Genomic DNA, 18,538 nt, shown 5'->3' on the forward strand with positions numbered 1-18,538 from the left:
TTCGTTTTCATGTTTTCATATTTTTGTCTTAGGGAATTAAGAGCAACCATCATAATCCTGGCTGGAATGCTTGGCACATTCTTAAATATCTTGGTAGGCTTCCCATCTTATAATTGTACCTTTATCTATTCTGTTTTTGAGCCTGCGAAATTTTCTGACTTCTAAATATTAACATTAACACACTATCAAGAAAAAAACCATCACATTGATTGCGTTGATTTTTCTACCGTTGTGAAAAATATCTGTGATATTGTGTATGAGTGGTCAATTACTATCGGCAGGACTTCTATTCGTTCAGTAGACCTTTTAGATGTCTTAAACGGTAGTTTATGATTCATTGGGGGACTGTTTTTACACTTTTTCCATCCTTAAGTGCCCCTTCCCCTTAGTAGTAAAATTATTTGTTTCCTATAACAAAAAACCTCTTTTTTAGCATGCCACTCTCACTCACATTTGCATCTTTTTTCTTGTGCTTATTTCTGAATGATTTTCTTCGAATGCAGGCTTTAGGTCTATTGTTTCTTCTGTTTTCGAGTTGGTTAGCCTTTGTAATGTTTGAAGATACCCAACAGGGAAAGACAGTATTTACTTCATATGGCACTACTCTGTATCAGATGTTTGTTCTGTTCACCACAGCCAACAATCCAGATGTCTGGATTCCTGCATACAAGTAAGTGGAAGTTTTGAAAGTCATTAAGATGCCTAGAAAAGATATATAATTTGTAGTAAATTTCCAGCTTGCTATTGGTGAATTGAAGAGTGTCCATTTAATGCAGTTTGTTGCTTGAAAAGATTGCATACTCACTTTGAAGCTATTTATACATTAGATCTTTGATATTGATAGTGCCAATAAATACATTATCATAATAGAAATGCAAAATAAAAATCTTGTTTTTCAGGTTCAATTGTACGTGATCTGCCTTGCGGAACTTTGTGTTCGTGATGCTATAACTGGTTGGTCTATTGGTACAGAGTGTTTAAATTTTCAGCACTCTATTGTGGTCTATTGGTTCTTATTTGATTCGAGTCAGGTTTAAGAATGAATGGAGTCCTAAACTAGGAAGGACTTATAAATTTTAATGAAAAGTTTCAGGTCTGGTTTGCTGCGGGCAGCAAATCAGGTCTGTAGAAAGAAAGTTTTAGTAACATCGGTTCCAAAAGCTTAAGCTATTAGAGAGTAGATTAGTAATGTAATTCAAGCTGAAAGATACATTTACCCTAAAACTTCCCCTCCTGATTGGCTCACCCAATGACACTGAAGGAATTGCACGCCTAACATGTTCAGTACAAGTAGAAGAAACCAAAAAATGGAGACTACAAGTGAATCTAGGATCTCACGCACAATGGAGGCTCTGATACCACATTAATAACTTAGTTCTAAAAGCTTAAGCTATTAGGGAGTAGACTGACAATGTAAATCAAGCTTACACATATATTACCACCAACAGAAAAAAAGAGGATGAAACAAAAAATTGGCCTAGGTCATTACACCAAGAACTTAGGAGAGATAGAAATCACAAGCTCAAAGAAGCTTCAATAGCTGCCGCATTGATCATAACATCTTCAGTATAGGCTGTTGCCTTCAATTCCTAAGAGGATCTCATTCCTAAAGACAACAGAATAAGAACAAGTAAACTTGGCTAGAAATTACTAAACCAAATAGGAATGACACAGACTAAGAATAAGAATCATGTTTACTGCTAGAGGCCATTCCGGCAATGCTGGAACCAGCAGCATATGGCCCTAAAGGAAACATATGCTAAGACCCCAAGACACTACAAAACTAGAAAACTCCGAAGGCATTGCATTGAATGTAAACCAATTTTCTAAATTTTTCAGGCAAACTGGTTCAACCAGCCCGGATAAACCACTTCTAGCTTTGGTTTCACCCCCACTTTTTCCATCCTCACCTCTGCCCTCACCTCCGCCCTCTTTGGTCTTTAACGTGCTGTTCCTGAGTTTTTGTGGCTTGCACAATACTTTTCTCCTCATGCTTGGATGTGTATCGATGTTGAGAAATTTTATGCTTTTTTCTATATTAGATTAAATGTTGAGCATTTTCTATCGTAAGTGTTAAGAGGATATATTTGTAATTAGTATAAGTGTGTGACGGTATAAGTGTCAAGTTTATGTAGTGTATATGTATATGTTTGTACATCAATTAAATGAGAGTGAAGTATTTTTCCTCCATAAATGTCCACATGGTATCAAAGCTGTTGTTTGAGGTTTTGGTGGTTTTTTCTGAGCTTTCCGATCAGTTTGTGGTGATTGGTGGAAGTGTTTCCAGTGGCCCATAGCTCTTTGAAGTGTTTTTTGGCCACTTTCTGGCGTCATCTCTGGTACTGGGCACCGAGGGTAGACTCGCCGGCCTTTTCTGTGGTTACCGGAATAGTCATCGCTACTGGGAAAGGCCTCCGTCGCCAGCCAAAGGTTGAAGTTCGGGGCTGTTTGGTTGCAGGTACAAGTTGTCCAATCTTGAGTTTGAATATCCAAAACCTGGATTAAGAGTGTATTCCTATCTGGAATAACACCTGTTTGGTAACATGTATAAGATAAACCCAACTTACCTTATCCTTGGTTAGGAATAACCTATTCTCGTTTCAGATTAGTTTTTGAAGCCCGTATTTTGCCGAAACCCGATAAAGGCTGGTTTAGGCCAAAACAGTCTGAAACAAACCCGAAACAGGCCTGAAAGTGTTATTCTCACTAATGGTTCTCTTGTTAAAGTTATAGGCATTGGATCCACTAAGCTCATTGACTCTATATCCTTGTCATCTGTTCTATATGCTCCTAGTTGGACCTTTAGTTTGCTATCCATCAGTAAAATTACTCAAAGTCTTTAATGTTCAGTGACATTTTATCCCTATTCATGTGTTTTTCAGGAACTCAAGACAGGAAACAAGATTGGTACGGGGCATGAATCTGGTGGCTTGTATTATCTTGATGTTAAACAGTCACCCACTCAAGCCCTTACATCCTCCTCATCATCTGCTTAGGAATGACATTGTCGTCTTGGTCACCCCCCTCTTTCCCTTTTGAAGCATCAGGTCAAGAATTTAGGAAATGTGTCTCCCGTTCCTTGTGAAGCATGTCAAATTAGTAAATATCATTGTCTCTTTTATACCTCGAATTGATAAAAGAGCCTCGAGTCCTTTTGAATTGGGTCATTCTGATATATGGGGACAATCAACATTGAATCAAACACATTTCAGTATTTTGTTACATTTATTGATGACTACTTTCGTGTGACATGGTTGTTTATGATGAAGGCAAGATCTGAACTTCTTTCTATATTTAAAGTATTTTAGAAATAAATTAAAACTCAATTTAATAAAAGGGTTCAGGTTTTGCATTCTGATAATGCTAGAGAGTATCTATCTAGTGCCTTTGCTACTTAAGTAAAAGTAGCAAAGGAATTGTTCATCAAACTTCGTGTTCTTATACGCCCCAACAGAATAGGGTGGCTGAACACAAAAATCGTCATTTGTTAGATAACCCGAGCACTTTACTGCACATGCATGTTCCTAAACAATTTTGGAGTGATGGTGTTCTTATTGCTTGTTACCTTATTAACCGTATGCCTTCATCAGTTCTCGAAGGTTCCTCTCATTTTTCCATCTTGTTTCCTTCATCTCCACCATTTATCCATCCTCCAAAAATCTTTGGATGTGTTTGCTATGTTCATAACCTTGGCCCGGGTTTTGATAAGCTTGATCCTCGTTATACCAAGTGTTTTTTTGTTGGTTATTCTCGGACTCGAAAATGATATCGTTGTTGTAGTCATGTTCTTAGACTCTACTTCATTAGTGCTGATGTTACATTCTTTAATTCCATATCCTATTTTTCGGACACAACCTTGAGTGTTGAGTGTGATTTTGTACCATTACCCACTCTTACACTTTCTCCTCCTGTCGTTGGTCCTTCACCTCCACCCGCTCCCCTAGTTCCTTTACGGGTTTACCAGCATCGTTCACGGCTGCCGGCTTCCATGCCTTCACCAACTGTGTCTCCATCTTCGGATCCTGCATTATCTAGTACTTCAAACTCTCCACCTATTACTCTCCACAAAGGTACTCGATCTTGTGTTACTTGACATCCAATTAGTCAATTTGTCTCATATCATGCCCTATTTCCTCCATTCTCATGCTTTACCTCTCAACTTTCAAAATTTTTTGTTCCTAAGACAATTCAGGATGCTTTATCTGATTCGAGATGAAGGACAACTATGAAAAATGAAATGGATGCCCTTCATCATAATGAGACATGGGAACTTGTTCCACTACCACCTGGTAAGCAACCTATTGGCTATAAATAGGTATATACAATCAAGTTTCATCCTAATGGTTCGGTGGAATGTCTGAAAGCTCGTTTGGTTACTAAGGGTTACACTCAAACATATGGCATTGATTACGAGGAGACTTTCTCCCCAATTGTCAAAATCTCCTTGTTCAAGTGTTGATCTCTCTGCTGCTAATTTAGACTGGTCTTTATTTCAGCTGGATGTTAAGAATGCTTTCTACATGGTGACTTGCCTGAAGAAGTTTATATGGAGCAACCACCTGGGTTCGTTGCTCAAGAGGAGTATTGAGGTACTGTTTGCAAGTTAAAAAAGGCATTATATGGTTTAAAACAATCTCCTTAAGCATGGTTTGGGAAGTTTTTTGATGTTGTATTGGCATTTGGTCTCCATAGATGCCAAACAGATCATTTGGTATTTCACCTACGTAGTGATGCTTGTCACATTTTGTTGGTTGTATATGTGGACGACATTGTAATTATTGGGAGTGACTCTATTGGAATTGCTAGGCAAACAGTGTTTACATGATCAGTTTCAGACAAAAGACTTGGGCAAGCTCAGATATTTCCTTGGAATTGAAGTCAGTAGATCTAAAGAGGGTATCAACCTATCTCAGAGCAAATATGTTCTTGATCTTCTGGAAGAAACTGACATGTTGGGTGCACAGCCAATTGACACCCCTATGGACCCAAATCGTAAATTCTTGAAAGAGAAAGGGGAATTGTTTGGAGATCCAGGTAGATATCAAAGACTTGTTGGAAAATTGAATTATCTCGCTATCATTAGACCAGACATCTCTTATGCAGTGAGTGTACTGAGTCAATTTTTACAAACCCCTAGGGTCTCACATTGAGATGCTGTAATTCATATTTTTCGTTATCTTAAGCTAGTACCTGGCCTTGGATTACTGTGTCGACCAAATGGACATTTTAGGGTTGAAGCCTTTTCAGATGCTGATTGGGCAGGATCACCTTCAGATAGAAGATCTACTACTGGATATTGTACTTTTGTAGAAGGTAACTTGGTTACATGGAAGAGTAAGAAATAAGCAGTAGTAGCTTGGTCTAGTGCAGAAGCTGAATGCAGGGCAATGGCTCACATTACTAGTGAGCTGACATGGTTGCAACACTTCCTTCAAGAGATTGGGTTTCCAGCTCCTATCCCTCTCGAGTTATTTTGTGATAATCAAGCCGCAGTGCATATTTCCTCTAGCCCTGTGTTCCATGAGAGGACTAGACATATAGAGATTGATTGTCACTTCATTCGAGATTAGATATTAAGTGGTGACATTGTTACACCTTTTGTGAAGTTTTCTGATCAACTTGCAGATGTGTTTTCTAAGTCTTTGTGTTGGAGTCGGTTAAAACTGATTTGTTTCAAGCTGGGTTTATATGATATATATGCCCCAGCTTGAGGGGGAGTGTTAAAGAGGATATGTTTGTAATTAGTATAAGTGTGTGAGGGTATAAGTGTCAAGTGTATGTAGTGTATATATATATGTTTGTACATCAATTAAATGAGAGTGAAGTATTTTTTCCTCCATAAACGTCTACAATAAGAAACTCACACAGTGATTACTCATCCTTTAACTTATTTGTTATTAATGTGACTGTCGTTTGGGAATTAAATGATGTGACATCAGCATAAAGTATTGTGGAACAAAACCTAAGCCACATTAAAGAAGCCCATTAAATTGCCAAAGATTAGATTTTTAGGATACCACGCTCATTTTTTCCGCCTGTATTAAGTATTAAATATGCTAGCCAATAAGCTATACTTCTCATATAATTAACATTTTCTCCTTTCTGTATAATATTTTGATTTTTGAGGTGTTTGAAGATGAAACTCGGCTGTAGCATAATCCTGAAGTTAAATCTCTAATGAGTGCACTGACAAATGTTTACCTTATCCTTGTTCGGTTTCATGTAACAAAGGGTGTTTTAAAGTAGCATGATTTGGAATTTCCACAATGTCTAGTGTAAGCTATTTGGAAGGGAATAGCTGGACTTTTTTGAGTATCTAGCTACCTTGATATAAGCTTCTTGTTTTGCCTTTGGTATGATATCTTGATTCTAATATCTTTGTTTGATTGGTTGTCTGCTTTGTGCAGTATCCTTTCGCTTCTTATTTGCAATTTGTGGACCTTTTAATTTTAAGATTGCAACCTTTGTAGGGAACATTTTGTATGCTTGCATTATATATTATTTGTTTAAGTACCTTTTTTCCATATATAATTACATAAATCATTAAATATGGCCAAGAGTAGAGTGCTAATAAATATCTAAGATGAGAAGGTCAGCAGGAGGGGTGGTAAGTGTTGGTCAACAACCTGGAGTGCTAATTGAACTTGTATGGAAACTATGAGGGCTATCATGTATTATTATGGTAACCGTAGGGTATCCAAACATCAAAAGCCTTTCTGTAATTTGCTTACCCTTTTTATTTCCTTAAGTTTTACTCATCCTTTTTCTACATTTCTGTAATTTCTCGGACAGTCATTAGAACCATATCACTTCATTGATATTTCTCTTTTTTGCAGTCTCAAAAATTCTGTACCTTGATCTAATATTTAATCAATTTATATTTTCTTTTTAAGGGCTTCGCGTTGGTATTGTCTGTTTTTTGTTCTCTATATGCTATTGGGGGTTTACTTTGTCACCAGCTTGATCCTTGCTGTCGTATATGACAGCTTCAAAAGTCAGGTATGGTTTGTTTCATCTTTTAGCTGCTTTTCAAAAGTATAAACAACAGGATAGAACTATTGTATCTGTGCTCATCTATTCATTTCAGCTGGTAGTATGTTGTTAACTTGCTGCTTCAGATATAACCCATGTTTAGCAATTCTTGTGTCTCAAGAACATAAATGTGCATGCTCACATGTCTTTGTTGTAGCTTGTGAAACAAGTTTCTGAGATGGATTCTACGAGGAGGCGTGTATTGGGGAAAGCATTCAATCTCATAGATAAACATGTAAGTGTTGTGATCACGGACCTGCTAAATATCCTCTTAGCATGCTTCTGTGACAAGCTTTGGAAATTTTCTTCATCTGCTCATAAGGATGTATGTCTCTCTTATTCCTGTCATTTCATTTTCTCCTTTATACTTGGTTTTCACTTGTAGACAATTTTATTTAATAGGACTATTTATATCTTATAGGAATTTTTTACTTCTAGACTCCATAAGAGAAACTCTTTCTTAAGTACAAAAGCAATGAAATTTGATACTATGTTTGCAGCTGTTAACATCCCTAGAGTCATAATATTTAAGGGCCTGCATTATACATGACATCCACAATGTTAACAAGTGGTATTTTTCCAACAATTCACCCTCAGCATTTAAAAGGCTCCCCAGAGACCCCAATCTAGGTGAGGAAGGGATTGAAAGGAGACCCTACTGGTGAGTTGCTCCGGGCTGATCCCTAGTCCTTGCGAACAAGGCTCCACGGTGAAGGTGACAAATTTGCTGGCGGAGACGTCTTTTGCCTCGGGGATTAGTCGAGAACCAGAGCCTATTATTTAGCAGTGAAAGTTCTCGGATACCTCGTCATCAAAACAAAAAAAAAAAAGCATTTAAGCTATTAGGAAGTGGAGCAGCTGCTATGTATCTTAAGATCATAAATTAATCCTCACTTGCATTAGCCCAAAAACAGTGAACCAAACGAGTGAGCCTTGCGCCAAGACCTGAACCAAGGCCATGACAGACAACTAGGCTCTAATGTTTTGGACATAATTAAGGTAAAAAAAGCAGCTATTGGGTAGGTGGGCCAACAGTGTATCTAGCTCATATACACGCACTAAAATGGAATAACTCCGGTTCTCTAATTTTCTGGATTTGAAGGAAGTTTTCTTTTGTTTTTCATGTTCCCCTCAAATGGATGTTCCTTGTTGTATGCTTCTTGTGTACTTAGCTTGCGCCTCCTATGTGCTCTCATTAAGCTTACTTTAACATGTGTGTGTGTGTGGAATGAGTTATGCAGCCCCCTGCTTTTGCCATAGTCCTTGCGTTGTCATCCTAGCTGTTGGCAAGATAGTAATTCTTCTTTTTTCTGACATTATGATTACTTTTATATGATGATTTAGCTTGGTTTCTTATGCATTAAAGTATAGTCACGCTTATTGTTTTTTACATCAGATTTTTATTCTTTTTCGGGCCTTTTTCTTGTACTTTAACAGAATCGTGGATTTATTGACAAAGAGCAATGTGTTCAACTGTTTCAGGAACTAAATAAGTACAGGTATTCATGGCAGCACTATCTTTAACATGCTTTCAACTTTTCTTTTTCTTTTAAATTCTTCTGGTTAATAGAAAGATAGAAGGAGGTTCCAGTGAGGATGAATACTTCCTCCTTTTCTTTTTATTTATTTTTTTGGTGTCAAGCAAAATAGCCTCCTTTACTCTTGAAAACAAAAAAGGTTATCAGGAACTGATGACATTCTCAAAGAATAGCTTGCAGCTTTCTGGTTTTGGCTTTTGTAAATTTTCTCCCATCTCAGCTTCCAATAAACGAACATGTTGTTTTTCTCTAGCCAATTTGCATTACACACTACAGGTTGGGACTGCTCTGTTTTTCTTTTACTGACACATAGTGCATGTCAGTAGGTAGTAGATAGTACAAAAAGCCTGGCTCTGAGCAAGAAATTGGGATGACAGTTTACAGTTGTTCTTTTTTTTTTTTTTTTTTTTTTCTCCTTCAGGTAGAAGATCTTTTAAATATGGTTGACTCGACCAGATACATTCCAAAATTCCTCTGCTTTCCATAAACAAAGGTCGTAGTTTACCTACTTTTTGATGCGTAAATACAACCTATCCACATGTGTGGAGTGAATCTATGATTCCTTCTTCCACCCTTAGGGGAAAGATATGCCATTTAATTCAAGTTTCAAGCATTCACATTCAACTTTCAACTAGTAGAGTCTGCTTATTAAAAGGAGAGATCTTGTTATGAGTTGCTTTTCGGTGTTTTGTAAGTAAAATACTTGGATTCATTCAGATGTAGTTCAAAGTAATTAATCCGAGTAGGAAAGCACCGAGTAGTAGGTATTGTCATTTTAATTTATTTAATTTGAAAGCCATTCATGCAAGTTCTTGTCTGTGGAGACTGAGTTTCCCACATAATTGTTGTTGTCTAACTAGTAGTCATCCACTTGCAAATTTCCAGATTCCTCTGAATTTATAAAATCCAAATTTGTATCCATTTTTCTTGTAAATTTATATGATCACTGTTAATATTACCTTCATTACTATCACATCGCTTCCTTGTGAAGGAAATTTCCACTAGGAAACTTGCAGAGGCTTAATTGCTTTCATAAATTTTTGTTTTACCTAATGCCAGTTCCATTACCTAAGATAGATCCAATTTAGCTTCAACAAAATTTGTAATTAAACAATCTCTGAACAGCCCTTGACCTTTTCTTGTCTCATCATGGAGGCTTTCTTTTCAAACCACTTAAAAGTGTAAGGGTGGTTTATATTTTCACCGTTCATTGAATTTGTTCTATCTTTTTTATTCTAATAAATGAAAAGTCAGCCATAAAAATGGGACAGGGTGAGAGAGCACCCTAGATTGAGATTTAGGATGCACCCTAAAGGCAACAGATGCCACAACCTCTAGAGCATTGATGTTTGGTCATGGCATCCCAAAAATTGGATGCAGAGTAAAGAAACTCAGTGAACATGATGATTGGAAATTTACTGTTTTTATCCAACTATTAAATTTCTCTCTCTCTGACCTCTTGGGTTCATATTGGCATTTCAGGAGATAATCTGCTGTTTTTCCTGCCCTTATTATCATTTTATTGTTTCACTCATCTTTTTCTTTCCTTTTCTCACTTTCTATTTTCAATATGGATTCACGAAAGAATTTGTTGATCGGCTCTTAACATTTTCAAATTCCATCGTGAGAGAGGTGCGTTATGGTGGATTATGGAGAGAAGTCATTAGGTTACTAAGTTCATCGTTGTTGGTAACTCTACGGTGGAATAGTTGGCAAATGTGGTGGAAACTTGTGGTGCATTGATTGGAAGTTCTGAGTTTTACAGGATGTAGTGTTATGGGAATCAAGCTCTGTTGGCTCATCAGTGGTCAAATTGTTATGGTTGTTATCTGTCTTTAACCAAGTATGGGAATGAGGTGAGATGCGGATTCATTGCAATCCTGGAAGGTGTGAAGGGAGTTGGATGGCTAAGATTTGCCAGGATGCTCAGGGAAGTTTCTTCTCCTTACTCTGTTTCTAGGATGGGAAACGGAGGGAAAGGAGTCTCTAGAGAAAGGACTTCATTTGATATCGAGGGTCATGTGCTCTCGAAAAGTGATCAGTTTTCTGGAGTGTTTGAAGAAATCTCCTCATCTTCCAGTTTCCTAGGGCAGTTTTGAGGTGGGTGGTGGCTCACAGGAAGCTAGTGGGGTTGGTTGGAGGTGGGGCAGGAATGTTTGATATGCAAGGTGGTTCCCTTTCCAAAAATCTGGCTGGCGATGGTTGGTCTTTTGAGGGAGGTGTGGCAGAGGGCAGGGATTGTGTCCCGTTAATGGCCTTGCAGTGGGAGCTATTGGCTATTAAGGAGAAGATAATTCTCCCTAGGTCGAGTGGCAGGTTAAGTCTCTTACCGAGTCTGTTTCTTGTGTTTCAGGTTCAGCTTCTTCTTGGTTCGTGCACCATCATAGTTTGAGTTGCCACAGAACTTATTGCTGGTGGCCAGCGACCCTATGGTCTATGTGTCACTGCTGGAAATCTCGCTAGAGAGGGAGGATGTACCTGTCTTGAATCAGAATGACTCTCTGACTGCTATGGTTGGTTGGGATGAGTGGTTATTCTTGCCTGCTGGTGGTTCCCTCTCTAGTACCCCTTCTCTTCCTTGTGAAGGGTTTTAGGACAGAGGTGCCCTTTCTGTTGGCTTTTGCATTTGAACTCCCTGCTGGTTTCTTTGGGTTGTCGGGAATGAATGGAGGAAAGTGCTTTGTCTGGTCCTCTCGTTGGGGATCCCCATCACCCCATCATTCAGGATAGGCTCGGGAGGTGGGTGCTCTAATGAGGCGCTTTTTTTTTTGGTGGGGGGGGGGGATGTTATGGAGTGGGTTTATGGAAATTCATAAGGGTTGGGACTGTTTTACCAGTCACATCAGCTTTGCGGTGGGAGAGGGATCTAGGGTCAGATTTTGGCCTGGTATTTGGTGCGGTGATCTCTCACCCTCAAAATGCTGTTCCCTGCCCTTTATCGTTTTGCTTCTGATCAGGAGCCTTCTATGTCAAACCTTTTGGTCAGGACTAATGGTTCTTATCAATGGAATGTTAGTTTTTCAAGAGCTGCTCATGATTGAGAAATTGGAGCTGTTTCTGTGTTGTTCAGTCTCTTATATGCTATGAGTTTTGGTAGTACTGAAGGGGATAGGATGCTTTGGAGGCTCAATGGGAGCAAAAAGTTTTCTGTTGATTTTTCTACAATGCCATGTCATCTCAGACTCATATTTCTTTTCCTTGGAAGTGTATTTGGAAGTTCCAAAATTTCTTTGGTTTGAACTGCCTCTCTTGGAAAGTCTTGACAATTGACAATTTGAGGAAGTCTAGTTTCATTGTCATGAATTACTTATCAAAAAAAAAAAAAAAGTTTCATTATCATGAATTGGTGCTACATGTGTAAGAGGAATGGTGAATCCATGGATCATTTACTATTGCATTGTGAGGTGGCAAGGGCATTATGGAATGAGAGTTTTAGTAGATCTGGAATTTCTTGGCTGATGCCTTCGAGGGTGGGGGATCTCTTAGCTTGCTGGAATGGGCTCCATGCTTGTTCTTGTCAGTTTTGGTCTTCATACCCTTTCTCTGCCCTCTCTTTCATTTATATAGAAATTACATATACATAGGATGCTCAAGTATGTCAACAATTTACAGCAGTCGGCTACCTAATTTACGACTAATTCTACCTAATTTACAACCACAAAACTAATCCCATAATTCTCTCCGTAATTATCTCGTAACACCCCCCCTCAAATTGATGCTTGTTGATCTACCAGCTTCAATTTGTCAACTAAGAACTGATGTCGGTGCCGAGAAAGGGCTTTCGTAAATATGTCTGCAGTTTGCATTCGGTGGAGATGTGAGGAAGAGTAATAACATGTTTGTCAAATGATTCACGGATGGAATGACAATCAACTTCAATATGTTTCGTACGTTCATGAAATACAGGATTAGCAGCAATTTGAATAGCACTGGTATTATCAGCATGAAGAGGAGTGGAATGCAGTTGAGGAAAACCAAGTTCTCCTAATAACCCACGAAGCCAAGTGATCTCCGAGCATGCTGAAGACATAGCACGATATTCTGACTCAGTAGAGGACTTGGAAACTCTATCTTGCTTCTTACTCTTCCAAGAAATAAGTGCATTCCCTAAAAACATGCACCGGCCAGTAACAGAGCGACGAGTATCTGCACAGCCGGCCCAGTCAGCATCACTATACCCTACTAACTGTAAGGGAGAGTCTTTAGGAAAGAACAACCCGTGTGTAGGGGTTCCCTTCAGATAGCGGATAATACGACGGACAGCAGCTAAATGAAGATGTCGTGGAGCCTGCATAAATTGACTAACTTGCTGCACAACAAAAGAAATGTTAGGACGAGTAATCGTCAAGTAGTTCAAACTCCCAACAAGCTGTCGATATAAGGATGGATCTGATAAGAGCTCGCCTTCCTCCTGACGAAACTTAAGATTGACTTCTATGGGAGTAAGAACAGAATTACCCGATTGGAGACCAGCTAGTGAAATCACTTCCTGTTTGTATTTGTGCTGGTGTAACAACGTACCAGTCGGAGTAAGCTGCACCTCAAGACCAAGAAAGTACTGCAGAGGACCAAGATCTTTCATGTGAAAAGAGGCATGGAGATGCTGTTCCAATTGCTCAATTAACTCATTATTAGAGCCAGTAATTACAATGTCATCAACATATACTAGAAGCAATACAATTCCTGCAGATGTCTTGCGCAAAAAGAGAGAGGAATCAAACTGACTCTGAGTAAAATGAAAAGCAAGTAGGGTAGAACGAAATTTATCAAACCATGCACGTGGAGCTTGTTTTAGTCCATACAAGGATTGGCGTAGCCGACAAACTTCGGAGGAAGGTGTAGCAAACATGCCAGGAGGTGGAGACATATAGATTTCTTCTTTCAAGTCCCCATGCAGAAAAGCATTCTTCACATCCATCTGCCGAAGAGACCATCCCTGCGATGCAGCAAGTGCCAAAATAGTTCTTACAGTAGTCATTTTGGCAACAGGTGCAAAGGTCTCGTCATAATCAATACCATACTCTTGTCGATTCCCAAGAACCACGAGACGGGCCTTATATCTGTCTAATGACCCATCAGACCGAAACTTGACTGAGTACACCCACTTACAACCAATAGGTTTGACACCAGATGGACAAGTCACAAGATCCCAAGTGTGATTTTCTTGAAGAGCTTGGATTTCTTCTTGCATGGCCTGTTGCCAACATGCTTGGGTGGCTGCCTGGGTATATGAGTAAGGAACAGAAATAGTGTCAAGAGTGGCAGTAAGTGAAGTAGGTGGAAAACCATACCTATCCAGTGCATGTATATCCCGGGTGGAGCGTCGGAGTATAGGAGCCGCAGAATCAGATGACGGACCAATATCTAGAAGGGGCGTTGAAGTAGGGGAAGGATGTCGATGGTATACCAAACCTGGTTTAAATCGCTTAATAGAAGAAGACACATCATCAAAATCAGGAAGAAGAGTGATAATAGGATCAGAAATAACTTGAGATTGAAAGAAATATTGATTCTCAAAGAAAATCACATTTCGTGAGATTCGGAATTTGTTTGCCTGACCATCATAACAAACAAATCCTTTCTGAGTAGGACTATATCCCATAAAGGCACACGTGACAGACTGTGTAGCAAGTTTGTGACGCTCAACAGGTGGCAGATGAACAAAACAAACACACCCAAAAGTATGAATGGATTGATACTTAGGAGATATGCCAAATAAGCGAAAATAGGGTGAATCAAAATCTAGAGTGGTAGTTGGCAAACGATTGATTAAATAGACAGCAGTAGATAGAGCTTCTACCCAGAACTTAGAAGGTACAGAAGAATCAATCAACAAAGTACGGACAACATCTAAAAGGTGACGATTCTTACGCTCAGCGACTCCATTTTGTTGAGGAGTATAAGGACAAGAACGTTGGGAAATGATCCCCTTTTCTTGAAGAAAATTTTGAAAAGAATAAGACATGTACTCCCCTCCTGAGTCGGAGCGTAAAATTTTGATACACGTATTAAACTGTGTCTCGACAAGCACAACAAATTTTTGAAAAACAGAAAATACATCAGCTTTAGAACGAAGAAAATATATCCAGGTGAATCGACTATAATCATCGATAAACGTCACAAAATAACGATACTGACCATGAGAAATAACAGGACTCACACCCCAAACGTCAGTATGCACAATCTCAAAACAGTGAGAAGCCCGACTACCATGCGCAGGAAAAGGTAAAGTTTTACTTTTACCAAGACAACAAGTGGCACGCTCAAAAGATACAAGAGAAGAAGAATATGAGTCTTTATTGCCCAAAAAACCATGTCTCAGAAGATGAGTCAATACAACAGAATTAGGATGACCTAATTTCTTATGCCAGATTTCATGAGTATTGGCAGTAGCCGTACAAGCAAGAGAAACATTATTAGGAATAGAAAATTGTAAGGGAAACAAACGTCCTACTTTAGGCCCCTTCACGATCACCGTCCCCGACACCTGATCCTGCACAAGACAACCACCACGAGAAAAATGAACATCACAATTATTATCTACCAATTGTCCAATAGAGATTAAATTGGTAGATAATCCAGGAGAGATAAAAACATCTCGAAATGAAGCGCCCAAATTACCAACAGCAGTAATAGGAAGAGTACTGCCATCAGCGATCTGAATATTTTGCATGCCACTATACTTACAAACACCATGGAGACTTGTCATATTACCCGTCATATGATTAGAAGCGCCCGAATCAACAATCCAAGAAATTGAGTTAGTGCTCGTACCTTGCATGCCTAAGGCTGTAAAAGCAGACACAATCGTTGGACCATTGCTGGTGTAAGAACAGATGAATCACAGCTTACAGTAGAAGGCACAGAAGAAGAAGCAGAGGACTGAACATCAGCCTGAAAAGCTTGGGATTGGCGGTTCTGAGGCCGTATTCGACAGTCTTTGATGATATGGCCCTCTTTCTTGCAGTAATTACAAACTTTCTTTGGACAATTGCGAGTAATATGACCAAATTCCTTGCAGTTGAAACATTGTAACTTGTTCCTCCCCCTCCCATGTGCTGCATAGGCTACATTTACAGTCTCAGAAGTCATACTTATCTGAGTGGATAGCCGTTGTTCTTCACGCAATAAATCTCCCAAACAAATGTCTAAAGAAGGAACTGGATCACGGTTCACTAAACCAGCTCGAACAGGCTCAAATTCGGGTCGAAGTTTCATTAAAAACTGATCGCATTGACTCTCAGCATGAACTGCTTGAAGAGCCGCGAGGGCCGCAGTAGGAACCTTTGCATGAGCAATGGCAGAATACTCGCTCCAAAGGTTAATAAAACCGGAATAAAATTGTGCGATAGGTAAATTGCCTTGACTATAATTACTAATTTCCAACTCTAATTGAAACTTTCGAGCACTATGATCTTGATGGTAAATACGGTGAAGATAATCCCACATAGCCTGAGCTGTAGTAAAACAGCGAAGATTGGTCACAAGGTGAGACTCAATGGTCCCCAATAGCCAGGAGATTACCTTGGCATCCTTGATCTCCCATTGAGCAAATTCTTTTTCATCAGTAGGAATCTTTGCAGAATTATCAATATGATTTGATAATTCTTTTCCTTTCAAAAAAATCTTAAATTGAAATTCCCATATAGGAAAATTTTTGCCAGTAAATCGTACAATAGTATTTTCAATAGACATTATGAAAGTCTATGAACAAAAAAAATAACCCAATAAGAGAGGCCCAAACACGTATTGCAACACAAGGTTTCCAAAATGATAATAGGAATATCAATTGGGCTAACACAAAATGATCCACTCAAAATTAGCCCATGGAAAGAATAATAATAAAAACTCACGGCAAGAAGCTCTTCACTATTGGGCTTTGTATTTTATTTGCTCTCTTATTGAGCAAAAGAGACTCACGGCCCACAAAAAAAAGACCCACAAGAGAGAAAATATTGTCCACGAAAAGGAAACCTGAAAATGTTTCTTGAGAGAAAAAGAAACCTGAAGATGCCGTAATGACAGGAAAAAAATATAAAACATGGCACCACAAAAAATGGATATGACCCAGAAAGAAAATACTGCCGATAGCCACACAGAACCTTCCGGTGGCCTCAAAGCCACCCACAAATGCTGTCAACCACCACAGGAAATGTCTATTGTTGCAGAAACATCACCTGCAGCTGCCGACAGCCACTTAAGAGGACAAACCCACAAGAAACTCAAAAAACTCACCCCCGTGTGAGAACAGAAAATTATTGTCGCAACTCAGAAATTCTGAAGGATCAAGACCACAGAGAAATGATAATCAGAATAGAAGCTCTGATACCATGTCAGTTTTGGTCTTCATACCCTTTCTCTGCCCTCTCTTTCATTTATATAGAAATTACATATACATAGGATGCTCAAGTATGTTAACAATTTACAGCAGTCGGCTACCTAATTTACGACTAATTCTACCTAATTTACAACCACAAAACTAATCCCATAATTCTCTCCGTAATTATCTCGTAACAGTTCTCAGGTGGCTTTGGTTTGGAGAATGATTCATGTGCCTTATGTGGTGTATCTGGACATAAAGAAATGATAGGTGCTTTGAAGATAGGGTGTGACTTGGAAATCTTTTTGTGCACACCCTATTGCTTTGGTTTTCTGTCATTGTGCTCAATGGAACTAGTGTTCTTGATTTTCTTGTTTCTTTTTCAAGTTCCTAGAATGTATTTAGGTGTTTTCTTTTGGAGTATATACTCCCTGCATACTTGCACAACACCTATTTCATTTGTATTAAAAAGTATTTTTACTCATCCAAAAATAAAAACGAAACTCAGTGAACTACTCACCCTTTTAGTCCTCTGCACAACATTGGACCTACGGTCTAGGAAAGAAACCAGTAACGTGTTTTTTTAATGTTGAATTGGCTCTTTCCACAAGAGATCAGCATCTCTTTAAAAAAATGGAGATCCTTATAGTTGTAGCTTTCAGTAATTGTACCTCTAGCTTGTGATCTATATTTTGTGGATGCTGAAGGATGTCTTATAATGGTTTGTGTAGGACTTTGCCTAATATATCAGCGGAAGAATTTGAATTGATTTTTGATGAGCTGGATGATAGTCAAGACTTCAAGGTATAATCATTTACTTGAACTCTTGTACTAAATTCCAAGTAACCTATATACATGTGTTGAAATTTGCAAACACGATTCCCTCTCTCTCTCTCTCTCTCTCTCTCTCTCTCACACACACACACACACACACACCTAAAAAAGGTTTTTCATTAGTGATCCCAAAACTATTCTTTGCATCAGTTAGAAAAATCCATCAGTGGTTTAAAAATTTATCCTATCCTTATGATTGTAAATTTTGTTACTGATTAAAAAAATGATTGTAAATAAACTCCTAGGGATAGTGCAATCGGCGTGGGACCAAGGAGTAAAATTAATATATATTTGTTTCAGTGATACAACACTGGTAGTTATTTGAAATTGCAAGTAGCTTTCTTCTTCAAGCCATTATTTAAGCGATACATGGTGGACAAAGGAGGAAAATTCTTTTCATTCCTTCCCCTATGTTGCCTTCTTCCAACCAGGACGAACTAGCTATCTATTTGTTTTCTGTAGCTTCCATTGGCTTCCTTCTCTTTTCCTACCTACCAGGTAGAGAAGCTTCCAGTTAAATAAAAGTGCCACTAAAACTTTGATCTTCAAGATGTGCTGGAAAAGACAATTGTACCGAGCTTTTGGATATTTAAGTCAATTTTTGCAGAAGATATTTTGTATGATTATTTAATTTATTGTAAATGCATTTCTCTCAATTGTTCGCTGGACTTTGTTTTTTTCACCTTTAGATCAACTCGGATGAATTTGCTGACCTTTGCAATGCCATTGCTCTAAAATTCCGGAAGGAAGAATCTGTAAGTCCAATCTGTCCTAGATCTGAAACATAAGGAAGCTCTTTTTTTTCCCCTGCAGC

At 38.6% G+C, this 18,538-nt stretch overlaps 2 protein-coding genes across 8 annotated transcripts in view; one reads left to right on the forward strand and one right to left on the reverse strand.

The window, feature by feature from the left end:
- LOC122303998 (two pore calcium channel protein 1A-like) overlaps positions 1 to 18,538 on the forward strand; it is a 47,906-nt gene that overhangs the window by 7,819 nt on the left and 21,549 nt on the right. For all 7 annotated transcript variants that reach the window (XR_006240888.1, XR_006240887.1, XR_006240886.1 and 4 more), the window contains exons 6-12: positions 33 to 93; positions 504 to 670; positions 6,894 to 6,999; positions 7,190 to 7,267; positions 8,470 to 8,531; positions 17,622 to 17,694; positions 18,414 to 18,479. Coding sequence is in view for 2 of the 7 variants with exons in the window: in XM_043116005.1 (XP_042971939.1) it covers positions 33 to 93; positions 504 to 670; positions 6,894 to 6,999; positions 7,190 to 7,267; positions 8,470 to 8,531; positions 17,622 to 17,694; positions 18,414 to 18,479 (613 nt within the window). In the remaining 5 variants the exon portion in view is untranslated. The remainder of the gene's footprint in view (positions 1 to 32; positions 94 to 503; positions 671 to 6,893; positions 7,000 to 7,189; positions 7,268 to 8,469; positions 8,532 to 17,621; positions 17,695 to 18,413; positions 18,480 to 18,538) is intronic.
- On the reverse strand, positions 14,851 to 17,078 carry LOC122303999. Its single transcript, XM_043116006.1, has 2 exons — positions 15,345 to 17,078; positions 14,851 to 15,063 (listed from the first exon to the last, which is right to left on the reverse strand). Exon 1 carries the CDS (start codon positions 16,263 to 16,265, stop codon positions 15,354 to 15,356), a length of 912 nt encoding a protein of 303 aa, XP_042971940.1. The 5' UTR covers positions 16,266 to 17,078; the 3' UTR covers positions 14,851 to 15,063; positions 15,345 to 15,353.

This window comes from Carya illinoinensis, chromosome 3 (assembly GCF_018687715.1).
Source record: "Carya illinoinensis cultivar Pawnee chromosome 3, C.illinoinensisPawnee_v1, whole genome shotgun sequence".
NCBI lineage: Eukaryota > Viridiplantae > Streptophyta > Magnoliopsida > Fagales > Juglandaceae > Carya > Carya illinoinensis.

Coding starts and splice junctions, on each gene's coding strand:
- LOC122303999 (XM_043116006.1), bottom strand. CDS start 16,265: ATGTCTATTGAAAATACTATTGTACGATTTACTGGCAAAAATTTTCCT.